At 40.0% G+C, this 25,695-nt stretch overlaps 2 protein-coding genes across 8 annotated transcripts in view; one reads left to right on the forward strand and one right to left on the reverse strand.

The window, feature by feature from the left end:
* TADA2A (transcriptional adaptor 2A) overlaps positions 1–17,526 on the reverse strand; it is a 45,263-nt gene extending 27,737 nt beyond the window's left edge. For 2 of the 7 annotated variants that reach the window (XM_043481722.1, XM_043481730.1), the window contains exons 1-3: positions 14,650–14,802; positions 4,761–4,867; positions 3,696–3,755 (exon numbers count right to left, since the gene is read on the reverse strand). In XM_043481722.1, coding sequence (XP_043337657.1) covers positions 3,696–3,755; positions 4,761–4,867; positions 14,650–14,674 — 192 coding nt within the window. In that variant the 5' untranslated portion in view covers positions 14,675–14,802. Of the gene's footprint in view, positions 1–3,695; positions 3,756–4,760; positions 4,868–14,649; positions 14,807–17,364 lie in introns of those variants that run through there. The other 5 variants (XM_043481703.1, XM_043481676.1, XM_043481712.1 and 2 more) reach the window with 5 other exon arrangements.
* A 59-nt stretch (positions 17,527–17,585) lies between these two features.
* Positions 17,586–25,695, forward strand: part of ACACA (acetyl-CoA carboxylase alpha) — a 274,450-nt gene continuing 266,340 nt past the window's right edge. The window contains exon 1 of the mRNA XM_043481750.1: positions 17,586–18,143. Coding sequence (XP_043337685.1) covers positions 18,106–18,143 — 38 coding nt within the window. The 5' untranslated portion in view covers positions 17,586–18,105. The remainder of the gene's footprint in view (positions 18,144–25,695) is intronic.

Consider the following 25,695-nt stretch of genomic DNA (forward strand, 5'->3'; position numbering starts at 1 on the left):
ATAAGATAAACCAGAAAGACTTTCTACACCAAAACTAAATGGGCATATAAGGCAGTTTTTCTTAAAGTTGAAACAGTGTTTTTCAATCTCTGAACCCAATCTTGGCCCTACTGAACAAGAATCTCTAATAGCAAGGTCTAGGAATCTATAATATTAAGAAGCCCCCAGGTGATTCTTATGCACTGAAGTTTAAGAATCACTGGTATAAAGGGTGTGGCAAAACACGGTGCCTCGACTTGCGCAAGGTTCTAAGAATTATAAGACAAAAACAGGCAAAGTGCTCAGAAATCCTGATTAATGCACCACCCACCACAGCATGAGTAACTTCCAAAAATACAGCACTGTGAGATGGCAAAAGTACTGAAAGCCATTTAAAGTTTTTTGAGGCTTCATATAAGGGGAAAAAAAAAAAATCAAGGTTTTAGTGACTTCATGTAGAGAAAACCAAAACGTGGTCATCATTCCTATGGAAGGAGATTCATCTTTTCCTTATCTGGGAGTAAAGACTAGAAGAACAAAAAGAGCATTAGTAATCTCCAAAAGCGCTATAAAGAACAGAATTCTGAAATGTGTTTGTATGGGTGTAGAATATGTGAGAAAAGAATGATGTAATCTGAAGAGTTAGAGGGACTTGGAGCGAAACTTCGTGCCGTCAGCATTAGGCAGAAGGCATGGTGCCCAGGATAGTTAAAGCGAGTTCATGGTCAGTCTTCCTGCAGAGGATAATCTCAATCTACTCAAAGTACACTGAATCACAATTCAAATAAATAAATACGCATTCTGCTTCTTAGCATTCTTGTGTGAATTTGGGATGAATAAAGGTAACTTTTGAAGATGGGATAACCTTAGTGAAATGAACTCAGAGCCACAGCACCACATTCTTCCTCCAACCCTGCATTCATTTTGCAATTAACAGAAGGGAAACAAAAGAGAAAAGAATTCATATTTCATATATTCCATATCATATGTTGTCAGAGAAATGCAGGTTAAAATGAGACAGCACCATATACCTATCAGAATGGCCAAAACCCAGAACACTGACAACACCAAATGCTGACAAGGGTGTGGAGCAACAGGAACTCTCTTCCACTGGTGGTGGGAACGCAAAATGGCACAGCCACTTTGGGCAGTTTGACAGTTTCTTACAAAACGAAACATACTCATACCATATGATCCAGCAACCATTTTCTTGGTATTTACCCAAAGGAACTGAAAACTCAGGTCAGAAGAAAAACCTGTATGTGGGTATCTATAGTTGCTTTATTCTTAATTGCCAAAAACTGGAAGCAACCAAGATATCCTTCAGTAGGTGGATGAATAAATAAACTGTGGTACATCTAGACAACAGACTATTATTCAGGGCTAAAAAAGAAACAAGCTATCAAGCCATGAAAAGACATGCAGGAAACTTATACATGTATTACTTAGTGAAAGAAGCCAATCTGAAAAGGGTACACTCTATGACATTTTGGATCCCAACTCTATGACATTTTGGAAAAGGCAAAACCATGGAGGTCATCAAAAGATCCATGGTTGCCAGGAGTTAGGGGGAGGGGTGGATGACGAGGCAGAACACAGAAGACTTTTAGGACCATGAAACTACTCTGTACTATACTCTATACTATAATGGTAGATATATGTCATTCTGTATTTCCACAAATCTACAGAATGTGTTAACATGCAGTGAACCCTAATATAAACTATGGACTTTGGGTGATAATGAGGATCAATGTAGGTTCCTCAGTGATAATTTATGTACAATTCTGGTGGGGGATGCTGATAATAGGGGAGGCTATGCATTTGTGGGGGCAGAGGATACAGGTGAAATTTCTGTACTTTGTACTCAATTTTGCTGTGAACTGATCTAAAAATCAAAGCCTAATATTAAAAAATATATTCCAAACCTTATAATTAGTGAAGAAACTAGTTAGAAGACTGAAGGTGTTGAGAGAGAGGTAGGGGAAGGCCGGACAGTTAGCTGCCAAGAACTCTTACTAAGGAGAATTTCTTTGACTAATTCATTATGGACCAGGACCTGACTCTCAGCATTATGGGCCCAGAAATTCACTCAAGGCTTCACAAATAAGAGTTGGAGATGCTGAGTTACCCTTTTCAAACTGCTAAAAGACAGAAGTAGACAGGCTACAGCACTGTGGCAGACAGAATTCTCAAGGTGGCCCCCACTCCCCAAAGATTCTTATCCCCTGATTAGTCAAACACTAACTAAATATTCCTGTGAAGGGACTATGCTGACCAGGTACTAATTAACTGACTGGAAAATAGGCGATTAAGCAGGTGAATCCACTGTAATCACATAGGTCTTAAGAGACAGAGAAGAGTCAGAGAGATCCAGCACAGAAGTCATGAACCAGGAGAGGTCAGAGAGGCCAAGTGTTTCATCAATAACCTTCAAGGCCTCCCTGCTGTTGGTGGCTTTGAATATGTACAAAGGGGGTCAGGAAACTCTAAAGGCTGAGAGCAAGTCCCGGCCAACAATCAAGAAGGAAACAATATCATATCTCATACAACCTCCAGGCAGTGAATTCTGTCAACAACTTGAATGAGAATGGGAAGGGACTGAAAGTGGATTCTCCCCTAGGGTCTCCAGACAAAAATCCAGACAGACCAACACTTTAATTTCAGCCTTACGGAATCTGGAGCAAACCAATGAACATAATTGGTGTTTTGACCAACAGAACTGTGAGATGATAAATTCCTGTTGTCTTAAGCTGTTTCATTTTTGATAAGTTGTTATGACAGCAAGAGAAAACTACACAAGTATCAATCGATTAATCCATGATGTGAAACTACTGTCAAGAAGATGCCCAACCAGCATTCCTTCCTTTAAGAAAAACCAACAAAGGAGGCCAAATGTAAGAAAACTACTTGGTGAACCAGGAGATAGGCTCTGATAACAGACAAAGGTACTGTATACATGCCTGCCAAGCATACCAGATATTTACTTTGGCTTAGTAAAGTGCCCACTCCTCCAGCTAGATACTGGAATGAATGTTGTCACTTCAGTCGTGTCTGACTCTATGCGACCCTGCCAGCTGTCCATGGGATTCTCTAAGCAAGAATACTGGAGTGGGTTCCCATTTCCTTCTCCAAGATACTGGAAGGACACTACTAATATCCATCCGTCCCTCATTCCTTCTTTACAGGTGTCAAAAAAATCAATCAAATTATAGCCAAGTCTTACTCTGGCCTATGAGTCAATCTATCTCTTCAAAGTGATTTTATGTATTACTATATCATTGATCCTATATTCAATTTACAACTTAACTCTCCGAGGGTAACTAATTTCTCCAAAGCTGAGAAGGTGGAGCGCCAGACATAAATCTCACCACTGACCACACGAACCACATAAAAATACCATTAGCCAAACACAGCAACAATACATTTACTATGTTTATAAACAAACCTAGAAAGCAGCACACCTCTGATCCTTACATAGTAAATCTCAAAGAATACTTCCTTTAAATTCCTTCTAAATTAAACCAAAAATCTAAGTATGTAAAATGATTTTCAGACTTGAATGCTTTAGTAGATCCATAAAATCCTAAAAAGCTTATTGGGCAATGATTACCTAATTCAGACGTGGGGAAAAGAAAAGGCAGATACTTGCAGATGAAGAAAGAATAATATCCAGTATAAAATTTGAAAATGAAGGGAAATTCATACAACTTCATTACCATTATTTCATAAGTATGATCACTTTGATGTTTCTTGTACTCAAATCCTCGCGTGAAACACTGCAAAAGAAACGAAAATTAAGTTACCAAAAAGTTACATTTTGAAATGCTTTCTTAAAGGATAGATGATGACTGGTGGGTATTTTACTCTTCAATGAGTTTTTAAGAATTCATTTACTCTTGTTTGCAGCCACAACTCAAAGGTTAGGTTCATGATCACAGCTTTTCAAAGGCCCTCATAGAGAAAAAACAACAATCTGGGAAAAAAGACTTATTCCTAGGACAACTCCTCCTTTTAGAAAAGCATAAGCCCTGGAAGCAGACTGTCTAAATTTGAATCCTTGCTCTTAGTGTATTTCAGCAATTCTAAGATATATTTTGTCATATTTTAAAACTCTGAAATGTGGATTCATCTTACAGTGAAAAGTATATTACAACTTCCATCAGCCATTTTTACACTTTAACATCTCTGAAACTGGGATGTTTCTTTTAATCAATAGCATTCTGGATCTGATAAAATATGGTATTTGCTGTGTGACCCTGAAGCAATTATTTAACCTCTCTTTGGCCGAGTTTCCTTTGTAAAATAGGAGTACTAATCATTACTTACTTCCTAGGGCTGCAGTGATGATTTAAAAGTTAATTCATGCAAAGTACTCAAAACAGAGCCTGGCACAGAGTAAGCACTTATCAGTACTGCTATTACTATCATCAGCGACAGAACACTCTGTTCCTTTGTCACCTGCCCAAACATCACTCTTTAATAAGATAAAAAACAGTGTCACAGGGGCTATCAAAAGGAATAATCCTCCAATTCTACTTCCTGTAGTCCCAATACTTGAAATCTACTGGCAAAAACAGCATTAGGTTGATAAGGAGGAAGTGGAATATTCAACAGACTATCTCATCCATCGTGCTCTGTTCTCCAATTTTTCACTGGTAAAATGTGTAATTAAAGACTGACGGAAAAAATAGATTTAACAGGGTACGGTCCTTCTGAGCAACTGAAAGTCATCACTGAATTTACTATGCCTATAAAACTAGGCAAGCCTCCCCCTGAGTTACCTGTAAGCAGAGGAAAAAAGGAGGTGGACCACATTCTGCACACTTGATATAAGGCTCCATGAGGTAGGAGGAGCAGCCTCGGCAAGGTGGCTTATCAGAGGGATCATCTAGAACATAAAGAAAAATTACTAGCTTTAAAACACCATATGACTATCTTCAGCACTAGAAGCTAGAAATCTGCAAATGATTACACAAGGTAATACACTGTGCTGAAAAGTTCATGGAGACAAGATGAGCTCATTCCAAATAAGAAAACACAAAAATGCTCTGGAGAAGGAAATGGCAACCCACTCCAGTACTCTTGCCCGGAAAATCCCATGGACGGAGGAGCAAGGTAAGCTACAGTCCATGGGGTTGCGAAGAATCAGACAAGACTGAGTGACTTCACTTTCACGTCACCATTGAGGAAGGCTTTCTTATCTCTCCTTACTATTCTTGGGAACTCTGTATTCAAATGGGTATATCCTTCCTTTTCTCCTTTGTTTTTCGCTTATCTTCTTTACACATCTAATTGTAAGGTCTCATCAACCATTTTGCCTTTTTGCATTTCTTTTCCTTGGGGATGGTCTTGATCCCTGTCTCCTCTACTATGTCAGGAACCTCCATCCATAGTTCTTCAGGCACTTTGTCTATCAGATCTAGTCCCTTAAATCTATTTCCCACTTCCACTGTGTAATTGTAAGGGATTTGATTTAGGTCATACCTGAATGGTATAGTTTTCAATTTTTTTTCTGTTTTACATATAATACAAGCATACGTTTTGTTCTACCTGAGTTTTCTTCAAATTTTAAAATTTTACTGATTAAATAAACTGATTATACACCTATATAATGTTTTCAATTATGAAAATATACCTTTTTATTCAACTAAATTGAATAGTTGTTCTAAAACTTTTGATTTCAAAAGTAGTTATACTTTGTAGTGTCAACTTGAAGATAATTTCCAAATTATCTTAAGGTAGCTTAAACCAAGGATTCAATTAATTAATGGATAATCATTGGATCCCTAATTAATTTGTTAGAATACTGAAACATCCAAACCATTGATTAATACTTGTAACTTAAAGTTTATGTATTTTTACCTATTTTCCTATGTTACAGAAAAGCTATATCTTTGGGTGATGTTATTGAGTGTTCATTTTTGCCACTCTAAGGAAGTGTAAAAGGGATGTGTAGTTATCAAAAACTTCATTTTGCATTTATTTTCACAAACTGTGCTAATCTGTTAAATGCTTGCATAAGAGGACAGCTCTCCCTATTATTCACTCTGCAGTCCACTGTTTTCTATGCAAAATAGAAATTACTTTTGTTAAAAATGTTTAATTAATGTATAATGTACATTTTTTGTTAAAATGTATAATGCGAAATAGAAGTTATTTACTTTTGTTAAAAATGTATAATAAATGTATACTTAAGACAAAAAAAAAAAAAAAAGAAAACACAAAAATGATGTTCCTTTTTATTTCAGGCAGCTTTGTTCCTTCCTACAGTACCTACTATTTCAAGCATTTAAGCAGATATGGCACCTGCAGAGAAACAAACACAAGTTTTAACTGGAAGTCTCATAATGCCCACAATTTATTTTCCCATGGGAAAATAATGTCACATACCTACCTAACACATATACAGTTACAGATAAAGCCCATCTGACAAAAATGTTAATAACTGCTGTATCTGGGTAATGGGCTACAAGTAATCACTGTACTATTGTTTCACGTTCTTTACAAGTTTGAAATTTTTCATAATAAAAAGCTGGGGGCAAAAACTCTAATTATACATCTTGAGATGTACTAATTTATACTTGAGTTGGGAGTTAAACCTAGGACAGCTCCTTCCCTTTCTCCCACAGTAAGCAGAGAACAGAGCAGACTTCCTCCAGTTCCAATGACAGTACTGTCTCTGAAATACCAAGGCAAGGAGTACAACCCAAACTCTCTAAAGTTATAAAAACCCATACATGTGTGTCCCTGGCTGCCCCAAACTGCCACTCTCCAGTCAGGGCAATATAGCACAGTTGTTCTCTTGTGATCCACAGGAATCTAAGAACACAGGCTTTGAAGGTAGAGAAGGGATTTAATCTGTTTGGCCTGGGGCAAACGTTTCTCACATTCTGTAATATAATGTTTCTTCCTAAAATCCAAGAAACACTCTTCAAGGCACCTTTCCCTCCTTTAAGTGGTGATTATTATTCTTTTCTTTTGTTTCTAAATGTAGACCTGTAGAAAGGTGACAGAGGAAAGAAAGGTAATCTTTCTGGCCATAGATAGCTTCAAAGTAAATATTTGGAACAGAAACTACCCCATTTCTCCCATTTAAAACAAAAATAATTTTATATTAAATGTCAATTTTTATCAAATTACCTTCTTCCTCACATCCTTTTAATGATACATTTTTCTTTCCTCAAATTTTCTTCAACAATAACAAAAAAATTGACCAATGACTGACCTAAATAGCTTTTAAACTCTTGTGTCAAGAAGTAATTTTAGAAAAAATAATCCAACTTATAGTTTTAAAAATTTTAGACAATAAAAGAATGTCACCCTCTATTAACATTCTGATTTCCAGCCTTTCTTCCTTGTATGTGTGTGTATATTTAACAAACGTGAGATACCACATGTTTTTATAGCTTGTTTTTTTCCCACTTGACAATATATTCTCAACGTCTATCATGACAGTACACATAGATCTCCCTTATTCTTTTCAATGGATGAATAATATTCCAGTATATCAATTAGCTAACCTAGTGGTTTTCAACTGCCTCCTAGGAAAGCACTGTATAAATCTGAGGAGATGCTTTCTTGTTGCCGTAATGACTAGGGAGCACTACTGCACTTAGCAGGCAGGGACCAGGGATGCTAGACATCCTACAGCACTCAAGATATTACTACACACCACAGAACTGGCCTGTCTACTGCACAACTTTCAAATGTCCCACCAGATGTTCAAGTAGGTGAAAACTTATTCATAATTACATGACCTGAAACCTAATTACACATAAGACAAAATGTTTTTGTTAGCTCTAATATGTATTGAATTTTCCAGGAAGGCAGCTGCATTACTTCAAGGGGAGATTTTATCTTGTTGTGTTCAGAATTTTACTAAGACTTAACTCAAGTTGTGGTATTTCTGAATCACCAATGCAGCACGCATGCATCACTGTGCACTTGTAGTTGTAATATGCACAGTGATTCAACATATGAATACAAGCATCTGATGACTAAGGCATTATGTCTTCCACTGTAATGACTAAACATATTGAGATAGGTATTATTTTCTTATAAATTACGTTATTATATATTACTTCTTTTATTTATCCTTTATAGTATAGTTAGGGCATTATTTTTATTTCTTTGAAATCATGGGTATAGATATGTTATCTATGCATTTCATTTCCAAATAGGAAAAGAGGCATTAAAAACATAAAAATCAAACACGGAGTCTCCTAAGATTGAGAATCACTAGTCTAACCAGTTCCCTACTGTTGGGCATTTATGTTATTTCCAATTTTTCACTATTATAAAAAATGCTGAAGTCAATGTTCCTGTACATTAGGTTGGTGCAAAAGTAGCTACAGTTTTGCACTATTGAACCTTGCCATTTGATATTGGAATAATTTCTAAGTAAATGTGGTTACGTTATACAACATTTTAATGCACACTTCTTGCTTTTTTTTTTTTTGATAATGACTTAATACTTGCTATTTATTTTAGACTATAGAAATAATAGACAAAAAGCAAATTCAAGTGATTTTTTTATTCAAGTTCAAAATGGGTCGTAAAGCAGCAGAGACAATGCACATCAACAACACATTTGGCCCAGGAACTGCTAATGAACATAGAGTGCAGTGGTGGTTCAAGAAGTTCTGCAAAGGAAACGAGAGCCTTGAAGATGAGGAGCACAGTGGCTGGCTATCAGAAGTCAACAACCAATTGAGAGCCATCATCGAAGCTGATCCTCTTACAACTATACAAGAAGTTGCTGAAGAACTCAGTGTCGACCACTGTATGGTCATTTGACATTTGAAGCAAATTGAAAAGGTGAAAAAGCTTGATAAGTGTGTGCCTCATGAACTGACTGAAATTTAAAAAAAAAAAAAATCATTCTGAAGTGTCGTCTTCTCTTACTCCACACAACAACGAACCATTTCTTGATTAGACTGTGACATGCAACAAAAAGCGGACTGTATACAACAACCAGCAACAACCAGCTCAGTGGCTGGACCAAGAAGTTCCAAAGCACTTCCCAAAGCCAAACTCCCACCCAAAAAAGGTCATGGTCACTGTTTGGTGGCCTGCTGCCAGTCTGATCTACTATAGCTTTTTGAATCTCAGCAAAACCATTACATCTGAGAAGTATGCTCAGTTTACTGATGAAATGCACCAAAAACTAAAATGCCTGGTACTGGTCAACAGAAAGGACCCAATTCTTCTTCATGACAACGCGTGACCGCATGTCGCACAACCAAGGCTTCAAAAGTTGGACGAATTGGGCTACGAAGTTATCTGCCATATTCACCTGACCTCCTGCCAACTGACTACCACTTCTTCAAGAATCTTGACAACTTTTTGCAGGGAAAATGTTTTCATAACCAGCAGGAGGCAGAAAATGCTTTCCAAGAGTTTGCTGAATCCCGAAACATGGATTTTTACGTTGTAAGAATAAATAAACTTATTTCTTGTTGGCAAAAATATGTTGATTTCAATGCTTCCTATTCTGATTAATAAAGATAACTTTGAGCCTAACTATGATTTAAAATTCATGGTCCAAAACTGCAATTATGTTTGCACCAACCTAATATATAACATTTCACATTTTGTTCCTGAGGATTTCTATTTTCCTATAGCTACAACCGTTGAGTATGCAGAAAGTTTCTGATACATATAGCCAAACTATCCCTCACAAAGGATTCCAGAACTTTGCTGTAACCTAGGAGGAGGGAAAGACTTTTTTTTAACAATCATTCAAAATCCAGAGGCAATAAAAGAGTAATAAATTTGACTACATAGATAAACAAAAATCTCTTTTTTGGCAAAAAAAAAAATAACTAAATATAGAAAGCAAATAAACTAGAAGAAAATACTTGTAAACATATCATAGACAAAGGGCTAACATCCTAACATAGAAAGAACCTTTAAAAACTGAGAGAAAGGAACTTCCCAGGTGGCACAGTTGATAAGAATCTGCCTGCCAATGCAGAGGTCATGGGTTCAATCCCTGGGCCAGGAAGATTCCACATGCCACAACTACTGGGCCCACGTGCTGCAACTACTGGAAACCCAGGTACTCCCAGAGCCTGTGCTCTGCAACAAAAGAACCACAGCAATGAGAAGTCTGCACACCACAACAAATAGTCATCTCCACTTGCTGCAACTAGAGAAAACTTAAGAAAAGCAATAAACACCTAGCTCAGCCAAAATAATTAATTAAAAAAAAATTGAGAGGAAAAAAAAAGAACCAAAAATCCTATTGTGAAAGTCATGAAGATGTAATTACGAAAAAGAGAGATGAATATGGACCTTAAACATGAAAAGACATTCAACTTCACTCATAATAAGAGCAATCAGCAGAAAGTTCTCACCCATCAGACTGGCAAAAATTCAAAAGCTTGATAGTATAGTTTCTCAACAAGCTGTAGAGAAATAGGCATCTTCATATATTGCCTATGGAAATGCAAAATGGCATAACTCCTATATAAGGGAATTTAGCACTATCTGGTGATTGCAGCCATGAAATTAAAAGATGCTTACTCCTTGGAAGGAAAGCTATGACCAACCTAGATAGCATATTAAAAAGCAGAGACATTACTTTGCCAACAAAGGTCCGTCTAGTCAAGGCTATGGTTTTTCCAGTGGTCATGTATGGATATGAGAGTTGGACTGTGAAGAAAGCTGAACACCGAAAAATTGATGCTTTTGAACTGTGGTGCTGGAGAAAATTCTTGAGTCCCTTGGACTGCAAGGAGATCCAATCAGTCCATTGGAAAGGAGATCAGTCCTGGGTGTTCACTGGAAGGACTGATGCTGAAGCTGAAACTCCAGTACTTTGGCCACCTCATGCAAAGAGTTGACTAATTGGAAAAGACCCTGATGCTGGGAGGGATTGGGGGCAGGAGGAGAAGGGGACGACAGAGGATGAGATGGCTAGATGGCATCACTGACTCAGTGGACATGAGTCTGAGTAAACTCCGGGAGTTGGTGATGGACAGGGAGGCCTGGCACGCTGCAATTCATGGGGTCGCAAAGAGTCGGACATGACTGAGCGACTGAACTGAAATGTCCATTTATCTTTGGACACAGGAATTCCACTTCTAAAAATCTACCTGAATATACACCTCCAACAATACCAGGTTACGCATTAGAATATTAATTGTAACTGCAAAAAACTATATTGATGTCCAAGCACTGGACAGAAGTTGATCAAACTATGGTATATCCACATAATGTAGTAGTATGCAACTATAAAAAAAAAAACTCCACAAAGTAATATAGTATTTCCAGGATACTATTAAATGGGGGCGGGGGAAGATGCAAAGATACATAGTATGCTATCTTTACAGTAAGAAATTAGGAAAAACAAAATATATTCATTTCATGAACCCCAGTGCTCACTGAAGCACTATTTACAACAGACAGGACATGGAAACAACCCAAATGTCCATGGACAGATGAATGGATAAAGAAGTTGCAGTACATATATACAACGGAATACTACTCAGCCATAAAAAGGAACAAATGAGTCAGTTCTAATGAGGCAGGTGAAACTAAGAGCCTGTTACAAAGAGTGAAGTAAGTCAGAAATGGAAAAACAAATACTGTATATTAACGCATATACATGGAATCTAGAAAAATGGTACCGATGAACCTATTTGCAGGGCAAGAATAGAGACTCAGACACAAACAACAGACTTATGGATGCAGGAGAGGGTGGGATGAATTGAGAATGTAGCACTGAAATATATACATTACCATATGTAAAACAGATAGCTAATGGGAAGTTGCTATTCAACACAGGGAGCTCAAACTCGTGCTCTGTTGACAACCTAGAGGGGTGTGATGGGGTGGGAGGAAGGTTCAAGAGGGAGGGGACATATGTATACCTATGGCTGAATCATGCTGATGTATGGCAGAAACCAACACTACATTGTAAAGCAATTATCCTCCAATTAAAAATAAATTTAAAAAATATATATATACATGTCTGTCTTTGTGAAAAGAAATAAAGGACAGATAAACTAGAAAACAATGAAGCTGGAAACCTATGAAGGGCTGAATGAGAGGGAATGGAATGGAGTGGAAGAGAAACATAAGGAGTAACAATTATATACATATATAAATCTCCACAGTTTTGACTTTTGGAAGTATATTTATGTTCTACAAATTAAAAATTAAATCAGTAAATATAGGAAAGAAAAACTAAAAGCAAAACAAACAGATAAACCCAAAAGTATTTCAAAAGAATACTGTAGCCACAATGAGCACGGGGAAAAAAAAGAACCAATCCAAGCAATTTATGAATATTTAACAGACCTTCAGTACTGGGTGATGCAGAGAATTTTAAACAAATCCTGAATTTGTTGAAGTATGTCTGCTTTATGTTGTGGTACCCACAAAGCAATTCTGAAATAATTCTGGATGTATTAAAAGACTGAGCAAATGTGCTGATGTTTTGGGAGCCAGGGTTTTCACTAATGAAAGGACACAAAATAAGGAAAAAACCTATAAAGATAAACTGGAGGTATCAATGTGAACTCATGATTTCTTAAAAAGTGTTATCTATAGGTATATACATGTATTTGTGAATATATATATTGGTATATATGTTTATAGCATATACACACATATATCTCTGAGCTCTGTGGGCCAAAAAAGCCAAGATGACAACACACTCTAGCAGCAATAAGCAATGACCAGATCGTAGTTTCTAATGTCATTCCTCTCTAAAAGGACCAAGGACTCCTCAGAGAAGTGGCTAATTCCAGGGCTGGGTGATGGGAGGTAAGATGCACCTGGAATGCGGAGCCATACCAAAAAGTAAGGAGATGCTCAACAAAGTGATGGAGGGTGGGGGCAAGTCACAAGGCTGCAAGAGACACCTTGAAGGGACTCGCAGCAGTCAAATTAGGACAATCTGAGAACCAAAATAACTAAGTATGAAAATAAATTATAAATCATTGAGAAAGCAGCAATTCATGCATCCATACTTAAACAAATAAGTGAAACAAGAGGTCTCTTGACAACAATAAAATGCTAACTAATAAATATATAGAGAGTGCTGGAGTACTGGGGTCTGGGGAAAAAATCACTTTGTAACCATCATAGTAAATGCAAAAATCATCAATGGATGCTAACTAGGGAGAAATTCTGATGAGGAACAAAATATTTTATGGTCTGAGAAAGTGTCTCCTTACGGGTTGCTTATTATACGTAAGAGAAAAAAACAATTATACGGTGAAGAACTTAAATGCACACCTTGACTGGGTTTTCAAAATTAATATCACTAATGAGGGACACAGCAAGACCAGACAAACCCAAAATGAGACACCTCTATTTTTAAAAAGGGAGGAAAAGGCCTGATTCCCCAAAAGTATCAGTCACTAAAGACAAAGGCTGTGAAAATGTTTCAGTTTAAAGGAGTTAAACTTAATGCAAGACATGACCTCTGACTGTATCCTGTATGGGAAGGAAGGAAGAAAAACACCATAAAGGACATTACTGAGTCAGCTGACAAAACTGGAATACAGATGGTGGGTTAGAGAAAAATATTTTATCAACGTTATCTTACAAAAGTTGGTAACTCTACTGAGGTTAGAACAGAATATCTCTAGTCTTAAGAAATAAACACTAAACTAATTGAGGGTAAAGGCCACGACGTATGTCCCTTAGCCTCAAATGATTCTGGGGAAAAAAATGGAGTATGTCTACTTATATACACATATTTACATAAGTAAATGTATGTATTTATAGAGATAATATATGCAAATAAGGTAAAAGGTTTACAAAAGGTGTATGGGGATTCTTTGTACTATCCTTCCAACTTTCCTTTGAGTTTGAAATTATTACCAAATCAAATTTTTAAAGTTTAGTTTACAAATTATTTTAAAAATTTAAAAATTATTTTTAAAAGGTAGACTGGTTTCAGGTTACACTCCCAGCATGGGGATAATTCATTTAGGTTTTCTTTGTATATAAAATGAGATTTAAACTAGATGTGCCTGAAAACTCCACTCTGTCCTAAATTTATATAGGGAGTGTGATGAGTAAGCAAATTAGATTTCCCCTTAAGAAATCGCTTAAGAGTCTACACTCCAAATGTGCCTCTCTAATTCGTCTCATTGGGACGCTACTAACATCTAACAGTGTATTTCTATTTCTGCCAAATCTCTTATCTTCAGAATCAGAGAAAAAGTAATATTTTTTTTCCTCCACAGTTATGGCTGCCTGGATTTATTTCAAACATACTCCATAGTTCTCTGCACTATTATTACACTGTAGCTTACTCTGAGAATACAAGTTCTGCTAAAAACAGAGGGCAGGAGCATTTCCTTTATTCCACCATTGACATTATTTCTTACCAAAGCACCTGAAATATATTATTGGTTCTAAAGCTAAATTCCAACTGCTTTTTTCAGTTGAACTATGGGTTAATCATACTATGCATGGTCCATCTGAGCTTAGTTTTCTTATAAGACCTAGGGTGATATGTTTGTGTCAAGTGTTCAGTGGGCAATCAGTAGTATTGGTTGATTTTATTTTGATTTGATATTCTTATTCTTTTAGGATCATATTCAAATGGCTCTGTTTAACTTCAAAGTACTTATTTTTCTTCTTTGATCAACTTCCACTTTAGTTTACTGTGAATATTAACCTGGGACTTGTTCCCACAGTACTTACTGCTAAAGGAACCCAATCGGTCCATTCTCCAGTTGGCAAAGACTCTGCTGCTTTGATCTTCTTTAATCTGAGTTGCTTCAGGGAGATTTCAGAACCTGCCAACACATACACCAAAGCTGATGACCACTCCCTGTGAAGAAACAGAAGTGGCACCTGGATAAGGAAATAATTCAAAGGGACAAGATAAAGAGAAAATAACGCAATGTACTCAATTGTACACATCCTAGTTTTGTTAAGGCTAAGCAAATTATTTTATCTCTATAAGCTCGTTTCCTCCTCTGTAAAACGAATATGCTACAATCATACCTACCTCCTAGAGCTGTTGAGGGTAAATATCAAAAGCCACATAAATAATATACCATAGTGCCTAGCCCATACTCAGTCCTCTATAAAGGCTACACAGTTCTAATAAACAACTGATTTTCTCTGCCTGGCATCACTTCTCTCCTTAGCCCTCCATCCTTTGGAAAACTGACTCTCCCACATCTCATAAGGCTTTGGTGGGATTGTGTATCACAATACTCTATCCTCCACCTCCACAGCAGCTAAAGCAATCCAATCTGGTCTTACAGAAACCTGAATATTGAGTAAGATACACAAGGACAGAGGGTAGTTGGAGCTCAGTCATTCACTAGCCAAAGAATCTGGTCCATGAGATCTGGCTCTTTGAGGCCATCCCCAAGGGTGGCCTAACTGTTTAAGCTTTTTTTCTTTTTTCTCATTTCTCTATCTTTCCAATAATACTTTAATCTGAATGAACTTCTATTACTAGAAAAGTTAGGAATCCAATCTATTACAACATACATTTTGTTCACTATAATTTATTATTTGAACGAACTTTTTCCCCCCTATATTTATTTATTTGATTGTGTTAGGTCTTAGTTGAGGCCTGCAGGATCTAGATCCCTGACTAGGGATCGAACCTGGGCTCCCTGTATTGGGAGCGCAGTCTTAGCCATTGGACTTCTAGGGAAGTAGGTATGTACAATATACCAAGTCACCTTTTTGAAGACATAAATGAACTCCTATCTCACCCTAAGCCAAAAAAAATCCCCCCTTTCTAATCTCCCATAGCCTTTTATCTCTTTCTCTCTCTCTTTCCTTCAGCATTGTTTACATTCTTCTTTGTGAGAATTACTTCTGAATGCATATTTTTCCCACTCCTAAACTAACGAAAGCAGGGACCACATCAAATACAAATTTGTTTGTCTTCAAGTACTTGGTACATAGTGCCAAGCAGAAAGAATTCAATAAACACAAATGTAATGGACAAATGAGGGCTTCTCAGGTGGCTCAATGGTAAAGAATCTGCCTGCTAATGTCAGAGATATGGGTTCGAGTCTGCCACGACTGAGTAACTAAACAACAACAATGGACAAATAAATATTAGTTCTACAAAAAGGTTAGTTTATCTTTAGTTCTCCGACAGTGACTTTTTTCACCTGACAGTTTTAGCTTAGAATAAGTCATCATTAAGTGTATACAACGCTCAGATAACGCTGTCAATGAACTTGTCTCCTTCAGGATGAGTCGGAGTAGTTCTCCCTCTGCTCCAAATCCGAAAAAATGAGTTTGAAGAAACACGAGTTCAGTAAGAGGTATTATGCACTCAGTAACAAAATAATGGCAGTTGCTCAGTCATGTCCTACTCTGCGGCCCCATGGCCTGTAGCCCATCAGGTTCCTCTGTCCATGGGATTTTCCAGGCAGGAATACTGGAGTGGGTTGCCATTCCCTTCCACGGGACCTTCCCCACCCAGGGACTGAACCCGGATCTCCTGCACTGCAGGTACTTTACCGTCTGGGCCACAAACAGCGAACATTTATTGAAGTTTTCTCATAAGCTAGACACTGTGGCACCACTGTGTGTGGATTATCTGTGAATCCTTACAATCTTCTGAGGCATGGAACTTCTTCGTGTTTTTTTTTTTTTTGGCATGGAACTTTTTCAAGGAGGGAAAGAAGCCCTGAAAGATTATTCGCACAATGTCTTACAGTTAGTTAACAGCAGCGTCACTTCAACAGAGATTAATAGAGATGGGGAACTAAAGGAGGTACATAGCCTCATAAATGCTCCATGTTGTAAGCACAAGATTGCAGTAAGCAGAATATTCTTTCTCCACTCCGTTCTTCTCACTGGAGACATTACTGACGCTAACATCCATGAAAGGGTGGATGCTACCTCCAAGTTAACATTTGCCAAAGTTCAAGTAGTTACTGGGAGGAGGAGGAAAGGGGCGTGAAGAGCCTTTCCTCCTCGGTGTGGTACTGAGGACAGGGGCAGGCTTGGAAGAGATTCGCAGACAAGATTCGAAGCCTCACTTGGTCCCCATTAACTATGTGACCTCGGGCGTCATTTTACTGGAGACTCAGACGACCTCAGCTCTATACACACAAAATATCTACTTGGAAGGCCTATCTGAAAACAAGGGGTCACGTCAGCCCTTTGTTGAGAACGGGATTTCGCACTCCACCACAGCAGCGACAGGAATGCCGAGGCGGAGACCCAGCGGGCCGTTTAGGGGGCGGGGCGCGCCGGGCTCGAGGCGGGGCGCGGCCCCAGGCCTCAGTCCCGGTCCGTGTCGCCCTCCCCCATCGCGCCGCGAAGCCCGCGCCTCACGCCCGCCCGCCTGCCCTCTCGCCCCCGAAGCCGCCAGGGCCCGCAGCCCGCAGCCCTCCCGCAACCTGGCCGCCCCTCGCAGTCCCTGCCTCCCACCTCGTCCCGCGAGTGGGACTCACGGCCCGCGGCCAACCGCCCCGCAGCGCATCGTGCCTCACCTCAGCGCGTCCCCCCTCCTCCGTGCCGAGGAAACGCCAGCCGTGCGCGCGCCCGAGCTTTGCGTGCGCGCTCCCCGCGGGCAGCGCAGGCGCGGGCGGGCCGCGCGCCCGCCGCCTCCGCCCAGGCCCCGCCCCGGCCGTCGAAGCCCCGTCGCGGGTGGCGCGCCTGCCACCACCCCTGGCTCGGCCCCGCTCCCGGGCTCTCGCCGCGCCCCCGCCGCGGCCTCTTGCAGAGAGGCCTTAGAGGCTGGGACTCTGAGCCGCTTGCCCGAGTTCTGAGTGGGACCAGTAATTACCCTTTCCCGAGGGCGTGTTGCTGGTCGCCGCAGGCCGGCCGGTGGCTGGTGCCGCCGTTTTATCTGCTCCAAAGTGCGCTGAGCCGGAGCGGGCCAGTACTGCCCCGCTTTTGTGTTTTCTGACATTCCCACTCCCACCCTTGTTACAGCCTCGAAGGAGATCGAGGCTAAGCGCCTGGGCCCAAGGACGGCGAGCGGGGGTGGCCTCTCGAAGCCGGGTCTTGCAGTGCCGCTCGTGGATTAATCAGACTGCCTGAATGGTTTAAGGGTACACTGGGTACGTTTGATTCAGATGCTCCTGGAACGTCGAAATTATCATCTTTGGAAAGAACCATCCCCTCTTTGGGCTTCAGGGGCCCAGATTGAGGCGCGATGATGAGAGGATGTGGTGGTCCATTCTGATGTCAATCTTGAGGGCTAGGTATGTCCCGACATCTCTTGTTACTACTACTAATTATTGTAATAGCTGCCATTTGTTGGGTATTTAGTGCATGCCAGGTATTGTACAAAGGAGGTTGCAAACATGGTCTCATTTAATCTTCAGAAACAACCTTGTGGGGTAGACGCTCATTGTTACCATCCCCATTTTCCAGCTGAAAACCTTTAGAAGCTGCCTTGTGAATAACTTGGGATCACATGCTAGATCACGTATGGAAAGGGGATTCAAACAGTTGCTGGGCTTAACCATTATGCTACTACATCTGTTTAAGTCTTTCATTCATAAATTTGCCGAACCTCTTATAGAATTCATTTACACTTTCTGCCAGCGTGGCCTCTTTATTCTTTTTTTTTTTTTTAGTATCTGAGTCATACAAGTTCATTCTAAAAAAAAAAAAAAGAATATTTGCATGAGCAAAAATAATGTGAAAACCAGCTTCCCCCATGTAATTTAACATTTTGCTATACACTGTTTTAGATATTTTTTGACATATCATTATTGACATGATATGCTTCATGTCAATAAATATAGAATAGTTTTACATATGTTGTATCCTGAAAATCTGTTTATTCATTCATTAATCAAATATTTAATGAGAAGACACTGTTGTACATGCTGGGAATTCAGCAGTGAATAAAAATTTCTGCCTCATATAATAATGGGGGAGATTGACAATAAGCAACACATAAACTATATTACTGTGTAATAGCTAATGCCCAATAATGTGGCAGGTTTTTTAAAAAATCAAGACAAAGGGATAAGAGTGATGGGATGATGCTGTATTAGATGGGGCAAACAAGAAAGGCCTCTACATCACAAGCTGAAATCTAATAATTAATGAGGGAGGTAGCTGTGTGGATTTCTAGAGAGAAACTGTTCTAGGAGAAAAGAAATGGCAATTAAAATAGCCCAGATTGCTTGGCATGTTGGAGAAGAAGCTAGAAATTAGAGAAAGAAATTGTGAAATAGGCAGAAGACAGATCATGTATCTGGTAAGCCACCGTTGGACTTTGGATTTTATTAGAATGTGACAGAATACCATGGAAGGGTTGAGAACAAAGGAATCATCGAATTTGTTTTAATTGCAGCCTTGGATTAGTGAAAATGAAAGTTGCTCAGTCCCGTCTGAGTCCTTGCGACCTCTTGGGATTCTCTAGGGCAGAATACTGCAGTGGGTAACCTTTCCCTTCTCCAGGGGATCTTCCCAACCCAGGGATTGAATCCAGGTCTCCTACGTTGCAGGCGGATTGTTTATCAGATTTGTTTTAAAAAGAATCACTGGCAGTTATGTGGCAAATAGATAGTAGAAGCATTAAAATTGCCCTTTCAATCATCCATTTTTAACAGTGTACTGGTGTTTCACCAACATCTTTACAACCACTCTCACCTCCACAAACAGAAACTGGCATCAAACATTTAGGACTTATCTTCATGTTTTTTTCTCCTAAACTGAAAGTTTTTGATACTGGCTAGGGCGTATATCCAGATCTGGACGTCATCATTGTCAACAAACTGAATATGAGTCATCAGTGTTGTACTGTTGTGGATAAACAGTCCCACATGATGCAGGGATCTATTCATTAGAAACACAGCATTCAAGCACCTGGAAATTACCCTTCCTCTTCAATTGATGTTAGGCCCCCATTAGAATTCTAAGCCCCAATTTAGTCATTGTGCTTAAGAAAGATGTGGAGAAATTAAAAATGCATAGTGAGGGGAAGGATAACAGGGATGAAAGCAGTGCTTTTCTCAGTTTCTGCCTTCAGCATTGCAGTGGCATCAGTTATAACATGAGGAACACAAATTTAGAGGAGAAATGAAAGATTCTGTTTCAGATCTGCTTTGCAACCTGCATATGGAAATGATATAAATAAGTTTGAAGCTAAGAGGAGAGACCAGGGCTAAAGTGGTTTAACTGTATTAGAACTGTTTCTTTGGATATAGGTTTTCTTTGTAAGCTCAGTACCCAGAAGAACCTCCTGGACAAATATTTGCAAAATGAGCAGGTAAAAGCAAAGGCATGTGTGAAGTCCTCAGGCAAAAGAAAGATTGTGTAAGGTAAAAAGAGGAAATGTCTAGTTTATGCTTTCACCAGAGGGCCAGGCACCTGAACATGACCTCTGTCTGAGTAGGGTGATAAGTCCCTATTTGCTCGGAACAGTCCTGGTTTAAACCTATTGTCCCCGTATAATTAGTGAGGTTGCATTTCACTCTTAGAAGTGTCTCTGTTTGTACAGTAAATTATATGGTCACTCTTTGAAGAAGACCCTTCAGGGTCCAACGTCTTTCTCTTTCTTTGTCATTTTTGCCCCCATCTTACTCTTCATTCTCCCACCAGGTAGAAGTACCTCCTTTTGCCCCTAGGCACTACTTCCAAGTTTCCTTTGCTAAGGTACCTTCACTTCAACTTAGACTTCACTTCCTCAGGTACATCTCTTCTGACCTCCCCAAGTCTGGATCTAGTACCCCTCTTACATGCGTCCCAGTGCACCGTCTGTTTAACCTGTCCTGGGAGAGAGAGCTCAGTACCTTGTTGCCCCCTCACTAAGCATTGTCTGCCAACGAACCTGAAAAAAACAACTCTTGTCCTCTTGAAGACAGAAAGTTACATTAACAATATTAAGACCAGTCCCTGTTGAACTAATATTTTTAAAGAGTGACCTTCAGGACAGACTAATAGCACCTTCTCCAAGCCCTTCCATTCTTCACTAACTGAGGAGGTTGACTTTTGAACTCAAATCCCAACAAGGAAAATTCCATCCTCCCATCAGGCTCTGTAACGTGGCTACCATCGATTGAGTCCAAAATCTGCCGAAAACTCCTCTCCCTCCACTTAATCACAGTGGTTAGAATCCGAAGTGCAGTTTCTGAGCCTTCCTCCCTACGAAAATGATGATCTGTCATTTCTAGTTACCTTGTCGTGAGTGCTGAAAGACTGGAAACTTGATCTCTTTTATTTATTTTTCCTGTATCTTAGGTGGCTGTTTGTACTGTGCTATACAAATAGATAAAAACAGAACATCTAAAAATCTAGCCATGCTTTCCCCATTTCAACTTCCTTCCCTTTAAACTCAGATAACCCTGGTCAATGTAAATTAGCCAGAGATTTAGTTCTGGGAGCAGAGCTCTGTGCCAAATACAAGGTCTCTTAAAGACAAGGAGTTTCCTGTGATGCACTCAGTAGAGACGGCTCCACTCCACCAAAGGCCTGAGCCCAGGGATTGCAGCTCCTTAGCGCTCAGCTCTTTGAGTCCACACACTAGGAGCCTAGCGTGCTGCAGTCCGTGGGGTCACAAAGAGTTGGACACGACTTCACAACTGAACAACAACAACAACAAAAAACTGACTCCGCCACGGCCCAGCTCAGGGCTGGTCCAGCCTCTTCGGCCTCTGTTGCTGCCCCTTCCATTCAGGAGTGTTTCAATCCTCTTGTTTTCATTTGCTCCGTCCCTCCATATCTTTCTCCTTTTGTGGCCACCCTAGTCAAAGGAGTTAGGGAATAATAGTATTCCTTCTAGAAGGTTCCTAGATTGCTTTTTTTGGTTTTTTTAAATTAATTGATTTTTAAATTATTTATTTCTTTGTGGCTGCGCTGGGTTTTGGTTGCTTTGGGTGGGTTTTCTGTAGCTGCAGAGAGTGGAGGATTCTGTTTGTTGCAGTGCACAGGCTTCTCACTGCGGTGACTTCTGTGGTTATGGAGTACAGGCTCTAGGGCTCAAGGGCTTCAATAGCTGCGGCACACGGGCTTGTTTCACAGCATGTGGGATCTACCAGGACCAGGGATTGAACCTGCATCCCTTGCCTTGACAGGCGGATTCTTAACCATTGGACCACTGGGGAAGTCCCTTTTTTTTTTTTAAATTTACTTTTATTGAAGTATAGTTAAATTACAGTGTTTTCTCCTGTCAGGGATGGAACCAGGGCCCTGGCAGTGAGAGTGCCAAGTCCTAAGCCTTGGACTGGCAGGCAGTTCCCTCCCTGTCTTCTTTTTGATCTCTGCAACGCATAGGATGTCTGTCTCTTGGAACAGCAGGTCTGGGGTAGGATCTAAAAAGTTAGGTGAATCAGGAATGTCTTATTGCTGAATGACTCCTGTTTACCTGGAAAATTTTAAATGCCTACTAGGCAGCCTAGCTGCATGCCTTTCAGCCTGATGGACAAGGCCTCCGACTTTTGGCTTTCCAAACAGACTCCTAAAGTGTTCTGTGTAATTTGATGACAGGCAGTCTATACTCTTTTGCAACAAACAGGTAAATGTTTGAAACATGAATTGTTAGAAACCAATTAATATAATTGAAAAGGTATGTAGTTTGAAAGAAGGCTTCAGGAAAAGAAGCCTTTCCTGAATTTGAATCCTGTTCCACCTTTGACAACCTTCAAGCATTTAGGCAAATTATTACCTTTCTGTGCCTCTTTTCTCCTCATACATAAAAAGAAAATAATACCTAATTTATAAGACTTTTATGAGGATAAGATGGTGTATGTATAGTACCTATTTCATGGTGGGGGTCAAATAAATTATAATTGTGGTTTTAATTTTAATTCCAAAAGTGCTCCATTGTATGACCTTGGGACTTGCTTAGAAATTATTTTAGGCTATGTTGGCTAGTGGTCAGCATTGGAATATTTTTGTTATTTGAATCAAAGAACTATCTACTGGAAACCTGTAGGTTTCTTAAACACTGAGCAATTAAACAGAATTTTCTTTTGCTGCCTGCTTCTTTTTCTTTTAAAACAATTTAGTAATGAGTTTGACTTTTTTAAGCCTTTCCCTTCTCCAGGGGAGCTGCCTAACCTAGGGATCCAACCCAGGTCTCCTGCATTGCAGGCAGATTCTTTACCAGCTGAGCCACAAGGGAAGCCCAAGAATAGCAGATCTTCCCAACCCAGGAATCAAACCAGGGTCTCCTGCATTACAGGCAGATTCTTTACCAATTGAGCTATCAGGGAAGCCCTTTTTTAAAAGTTATTATTCATTTGCTTTGGCTGCACTGAGTCTTTGTTGTTGCACATAGGCTTTCTCTACTTGTGGAGAGCAGGGGCTACTCTCTAGTTGCGGTGTGCTGGCTTCTCATTGTGGTGGCTTCTTTGGTTGCAGAGCATGAGCTCTAGAGCTCGCAGGCTTCAATAGTTGTGTCACCTAGGCTGAGTAGTTGCGGCTCTCAGGCTCTAGAGTAAAGGCTCCATAGTTGTTGTGCATGGGCTTAGTTGCCCCGAGGCATATGGAATCTTCCTGGACCAGGGGTCGAACCTGTGTCCCCTGCTTTGGCAGGTGGATTCTTAACCACTGGGCCACCAAGGAAGTCTCGCTGCCTTCTTCTTTAGCATCTTCTTCACTATACAAAAGTAAAGAAGGTGTACGTTATTTTGCAGGTCATAGGGCAAATGTATAGTTGCAATCAAGGATAGACAATCCAGGCTTACCTCAAATGTAGGACACACTCAGGAGCTCTGTCTCATTTAATTGATGTAAATAGTGAACAGACTTATGCATTATAAGCAATTAACTATAAAAATGTTCTAGAGAGTACTACTGTAATCAAATAAAACTCACAAGGTTAATCTGATGCATATTTAATGATATATATAATTGTTATTGTGCTGCGTGATAATTAAACCTTAAATGTTAAGCTGTTTACATAAATGATCTAACCAGTTGTTTTTATGCAGCCAAACACGTCTTTTAGTGTTTGCTCACTTTATTAATTTTCTGGCATCTATAATCATGCCAAGGACAGCAGTTTCCCCTGAAGCACTTTACTGTTAAATCATGCGCTCGTACACACACATACTCTTCAAAATGACACAGCAGTATTGTCTCCCGACCTGACACTAAAAATAGCTACTTTGCAAGGTTCTTTGTGGGCTTCTCTGGTGGCACTAGTGGTAAAGAACCTGCCTGCCAATGCAGGAGACCCAAGAGATGTGAGTTCAATCCCCGGGTCAGGAAGATCCCCTGGAGTAGGAAATGGCAACCCATTCCAGGATTCTTGCCTGGAAAATTCCATGAACAGAGGAGCCTGATGGGCTACAGTCTGTGGGGTCATAAGGAGTCAGACACGACTTAGCACACACACAGTGCAAGGTTCTTTGTATATGCTTTCTCATTTCAGTCCTTAAAAATCTCTTAAGTGAGGTGTTGTTACTCCCATTTTCAGTGGTGCAGAAATTGATGCTCAGAGAATGGAAGCAGGCAGCGTAGTAGTGGTTCAGACTTCTGTTACCAGCCTCTAGATTTTATACAAGCTCAGAAGGTGATGCATCCCAGCAGAGATATGTCTATTTTTTTTTTTTAGGAAAGAATGGCTCTTTAGAAATATGGAATATGTACATACGTCCAAAGGGAGAAGAAGTCAGCCTTCAAGAGGGAGGGATTAGTTAATAATGGAAGAACTGGAACCTGTTGAAGCTGATTTTCTTCTGTCCATTCAAGGAAGAGAGTCTTAGCCAACAAATTTTAAGCTTTTATATATATATATATATATTTATATATATATATATATATAGGCCTCCCAGGTGGCGCTAGTGATAAAGAACCCAGCTACCAATGCAGGAGACTTAAGAGACACAGATTTGATCCCTGGGTGGGAAAGATCCCCTGGAGGAGGGCATGGCAACCCACTCCAGTATTCTTGCCTGGAGAAGCACATGGACAGAGGAGCCTGGTGGACTACAGTCCTTGGAGTTGCAGAAGAGTGACTGAGCGACTAAACACACACACACACACACACAATAAAACAGGCTCTGCCCTCGAAAAGAAGCTCGGTGTCCAGTGGAGAGATGGGCAGCAGATAGTTACAACACAAAGTAATATGTGCTGTAACAGTGATATGCTAGTACCCTGAGGGCTCCAAGAAGAGATCGGCCAATCCTAGGGAGAATTAAGGGCTAGGTGTCTGGGAAGTGATGAGTTAAGTCTTAGAGAAGAATGGGAAGGAAATTCCAAACAGATCAGATTATCCAAAGAAGCATGAGATAGCACGATCAGTTTGGTCTGTGACTGGAGTACAGAGAGCAAGAAAGGAGAGCTATTGACTGTGAAGTCGCAAGGTAGACAGGGGTCAGACCAGAGCAGGCTTCGGGTCTTGCTCCAGAGGCTGTGGTGAGCCAATAGGGTATTTTGAGTTGGGGAGTGGTAATAACTAGTCTGGTTTTAGAGCTAGCTCTCTGGCAGTGATATGGACTAAAAGGTGGCAAAAGGAAAGACCAGGAATTTCAGAAGTCCAAGTAAGAGATGATGAGGACTTGAACTAACATGGTTGGAATGGGGATGAGGAAAAGTAAATGGATTTAAGGTGTTTAAGAAGTAACTGAGGGGAATTGCATGGTGGTTCCGTGACTAGGTCTTTGTGCTCTCAGCTGCCATGGGCCCAAGTCTGATCCCTGGTTGGGAAACTAAAATCCTACAGGTCGAGTGTTGTGTCTAAAACAGTAATAATTAATAATAATAGTGTGGGGTGGGGAGGCGTAAGTAAGTTGGTAGGGTTAAAGATGACTCTCAAATGTCCAGCTTGAGTCACTGGGTAGATGATGG

Source organism: Cervus canadensis, chromosome 1 (assembly GCF_019320065.1).
Source record: "Cervus canadensis isolate Bull #8, Minnesota chromosome 1, ASM1932006v1, whole genome shotgun sequence".
In the NCBI taxonomy this organism is placed as follows: Eukaryota; Metazoa; Chordata; class Mammalia; order Artiodactyla; family Cervidae; genus Cervus; species Cervus canadensis.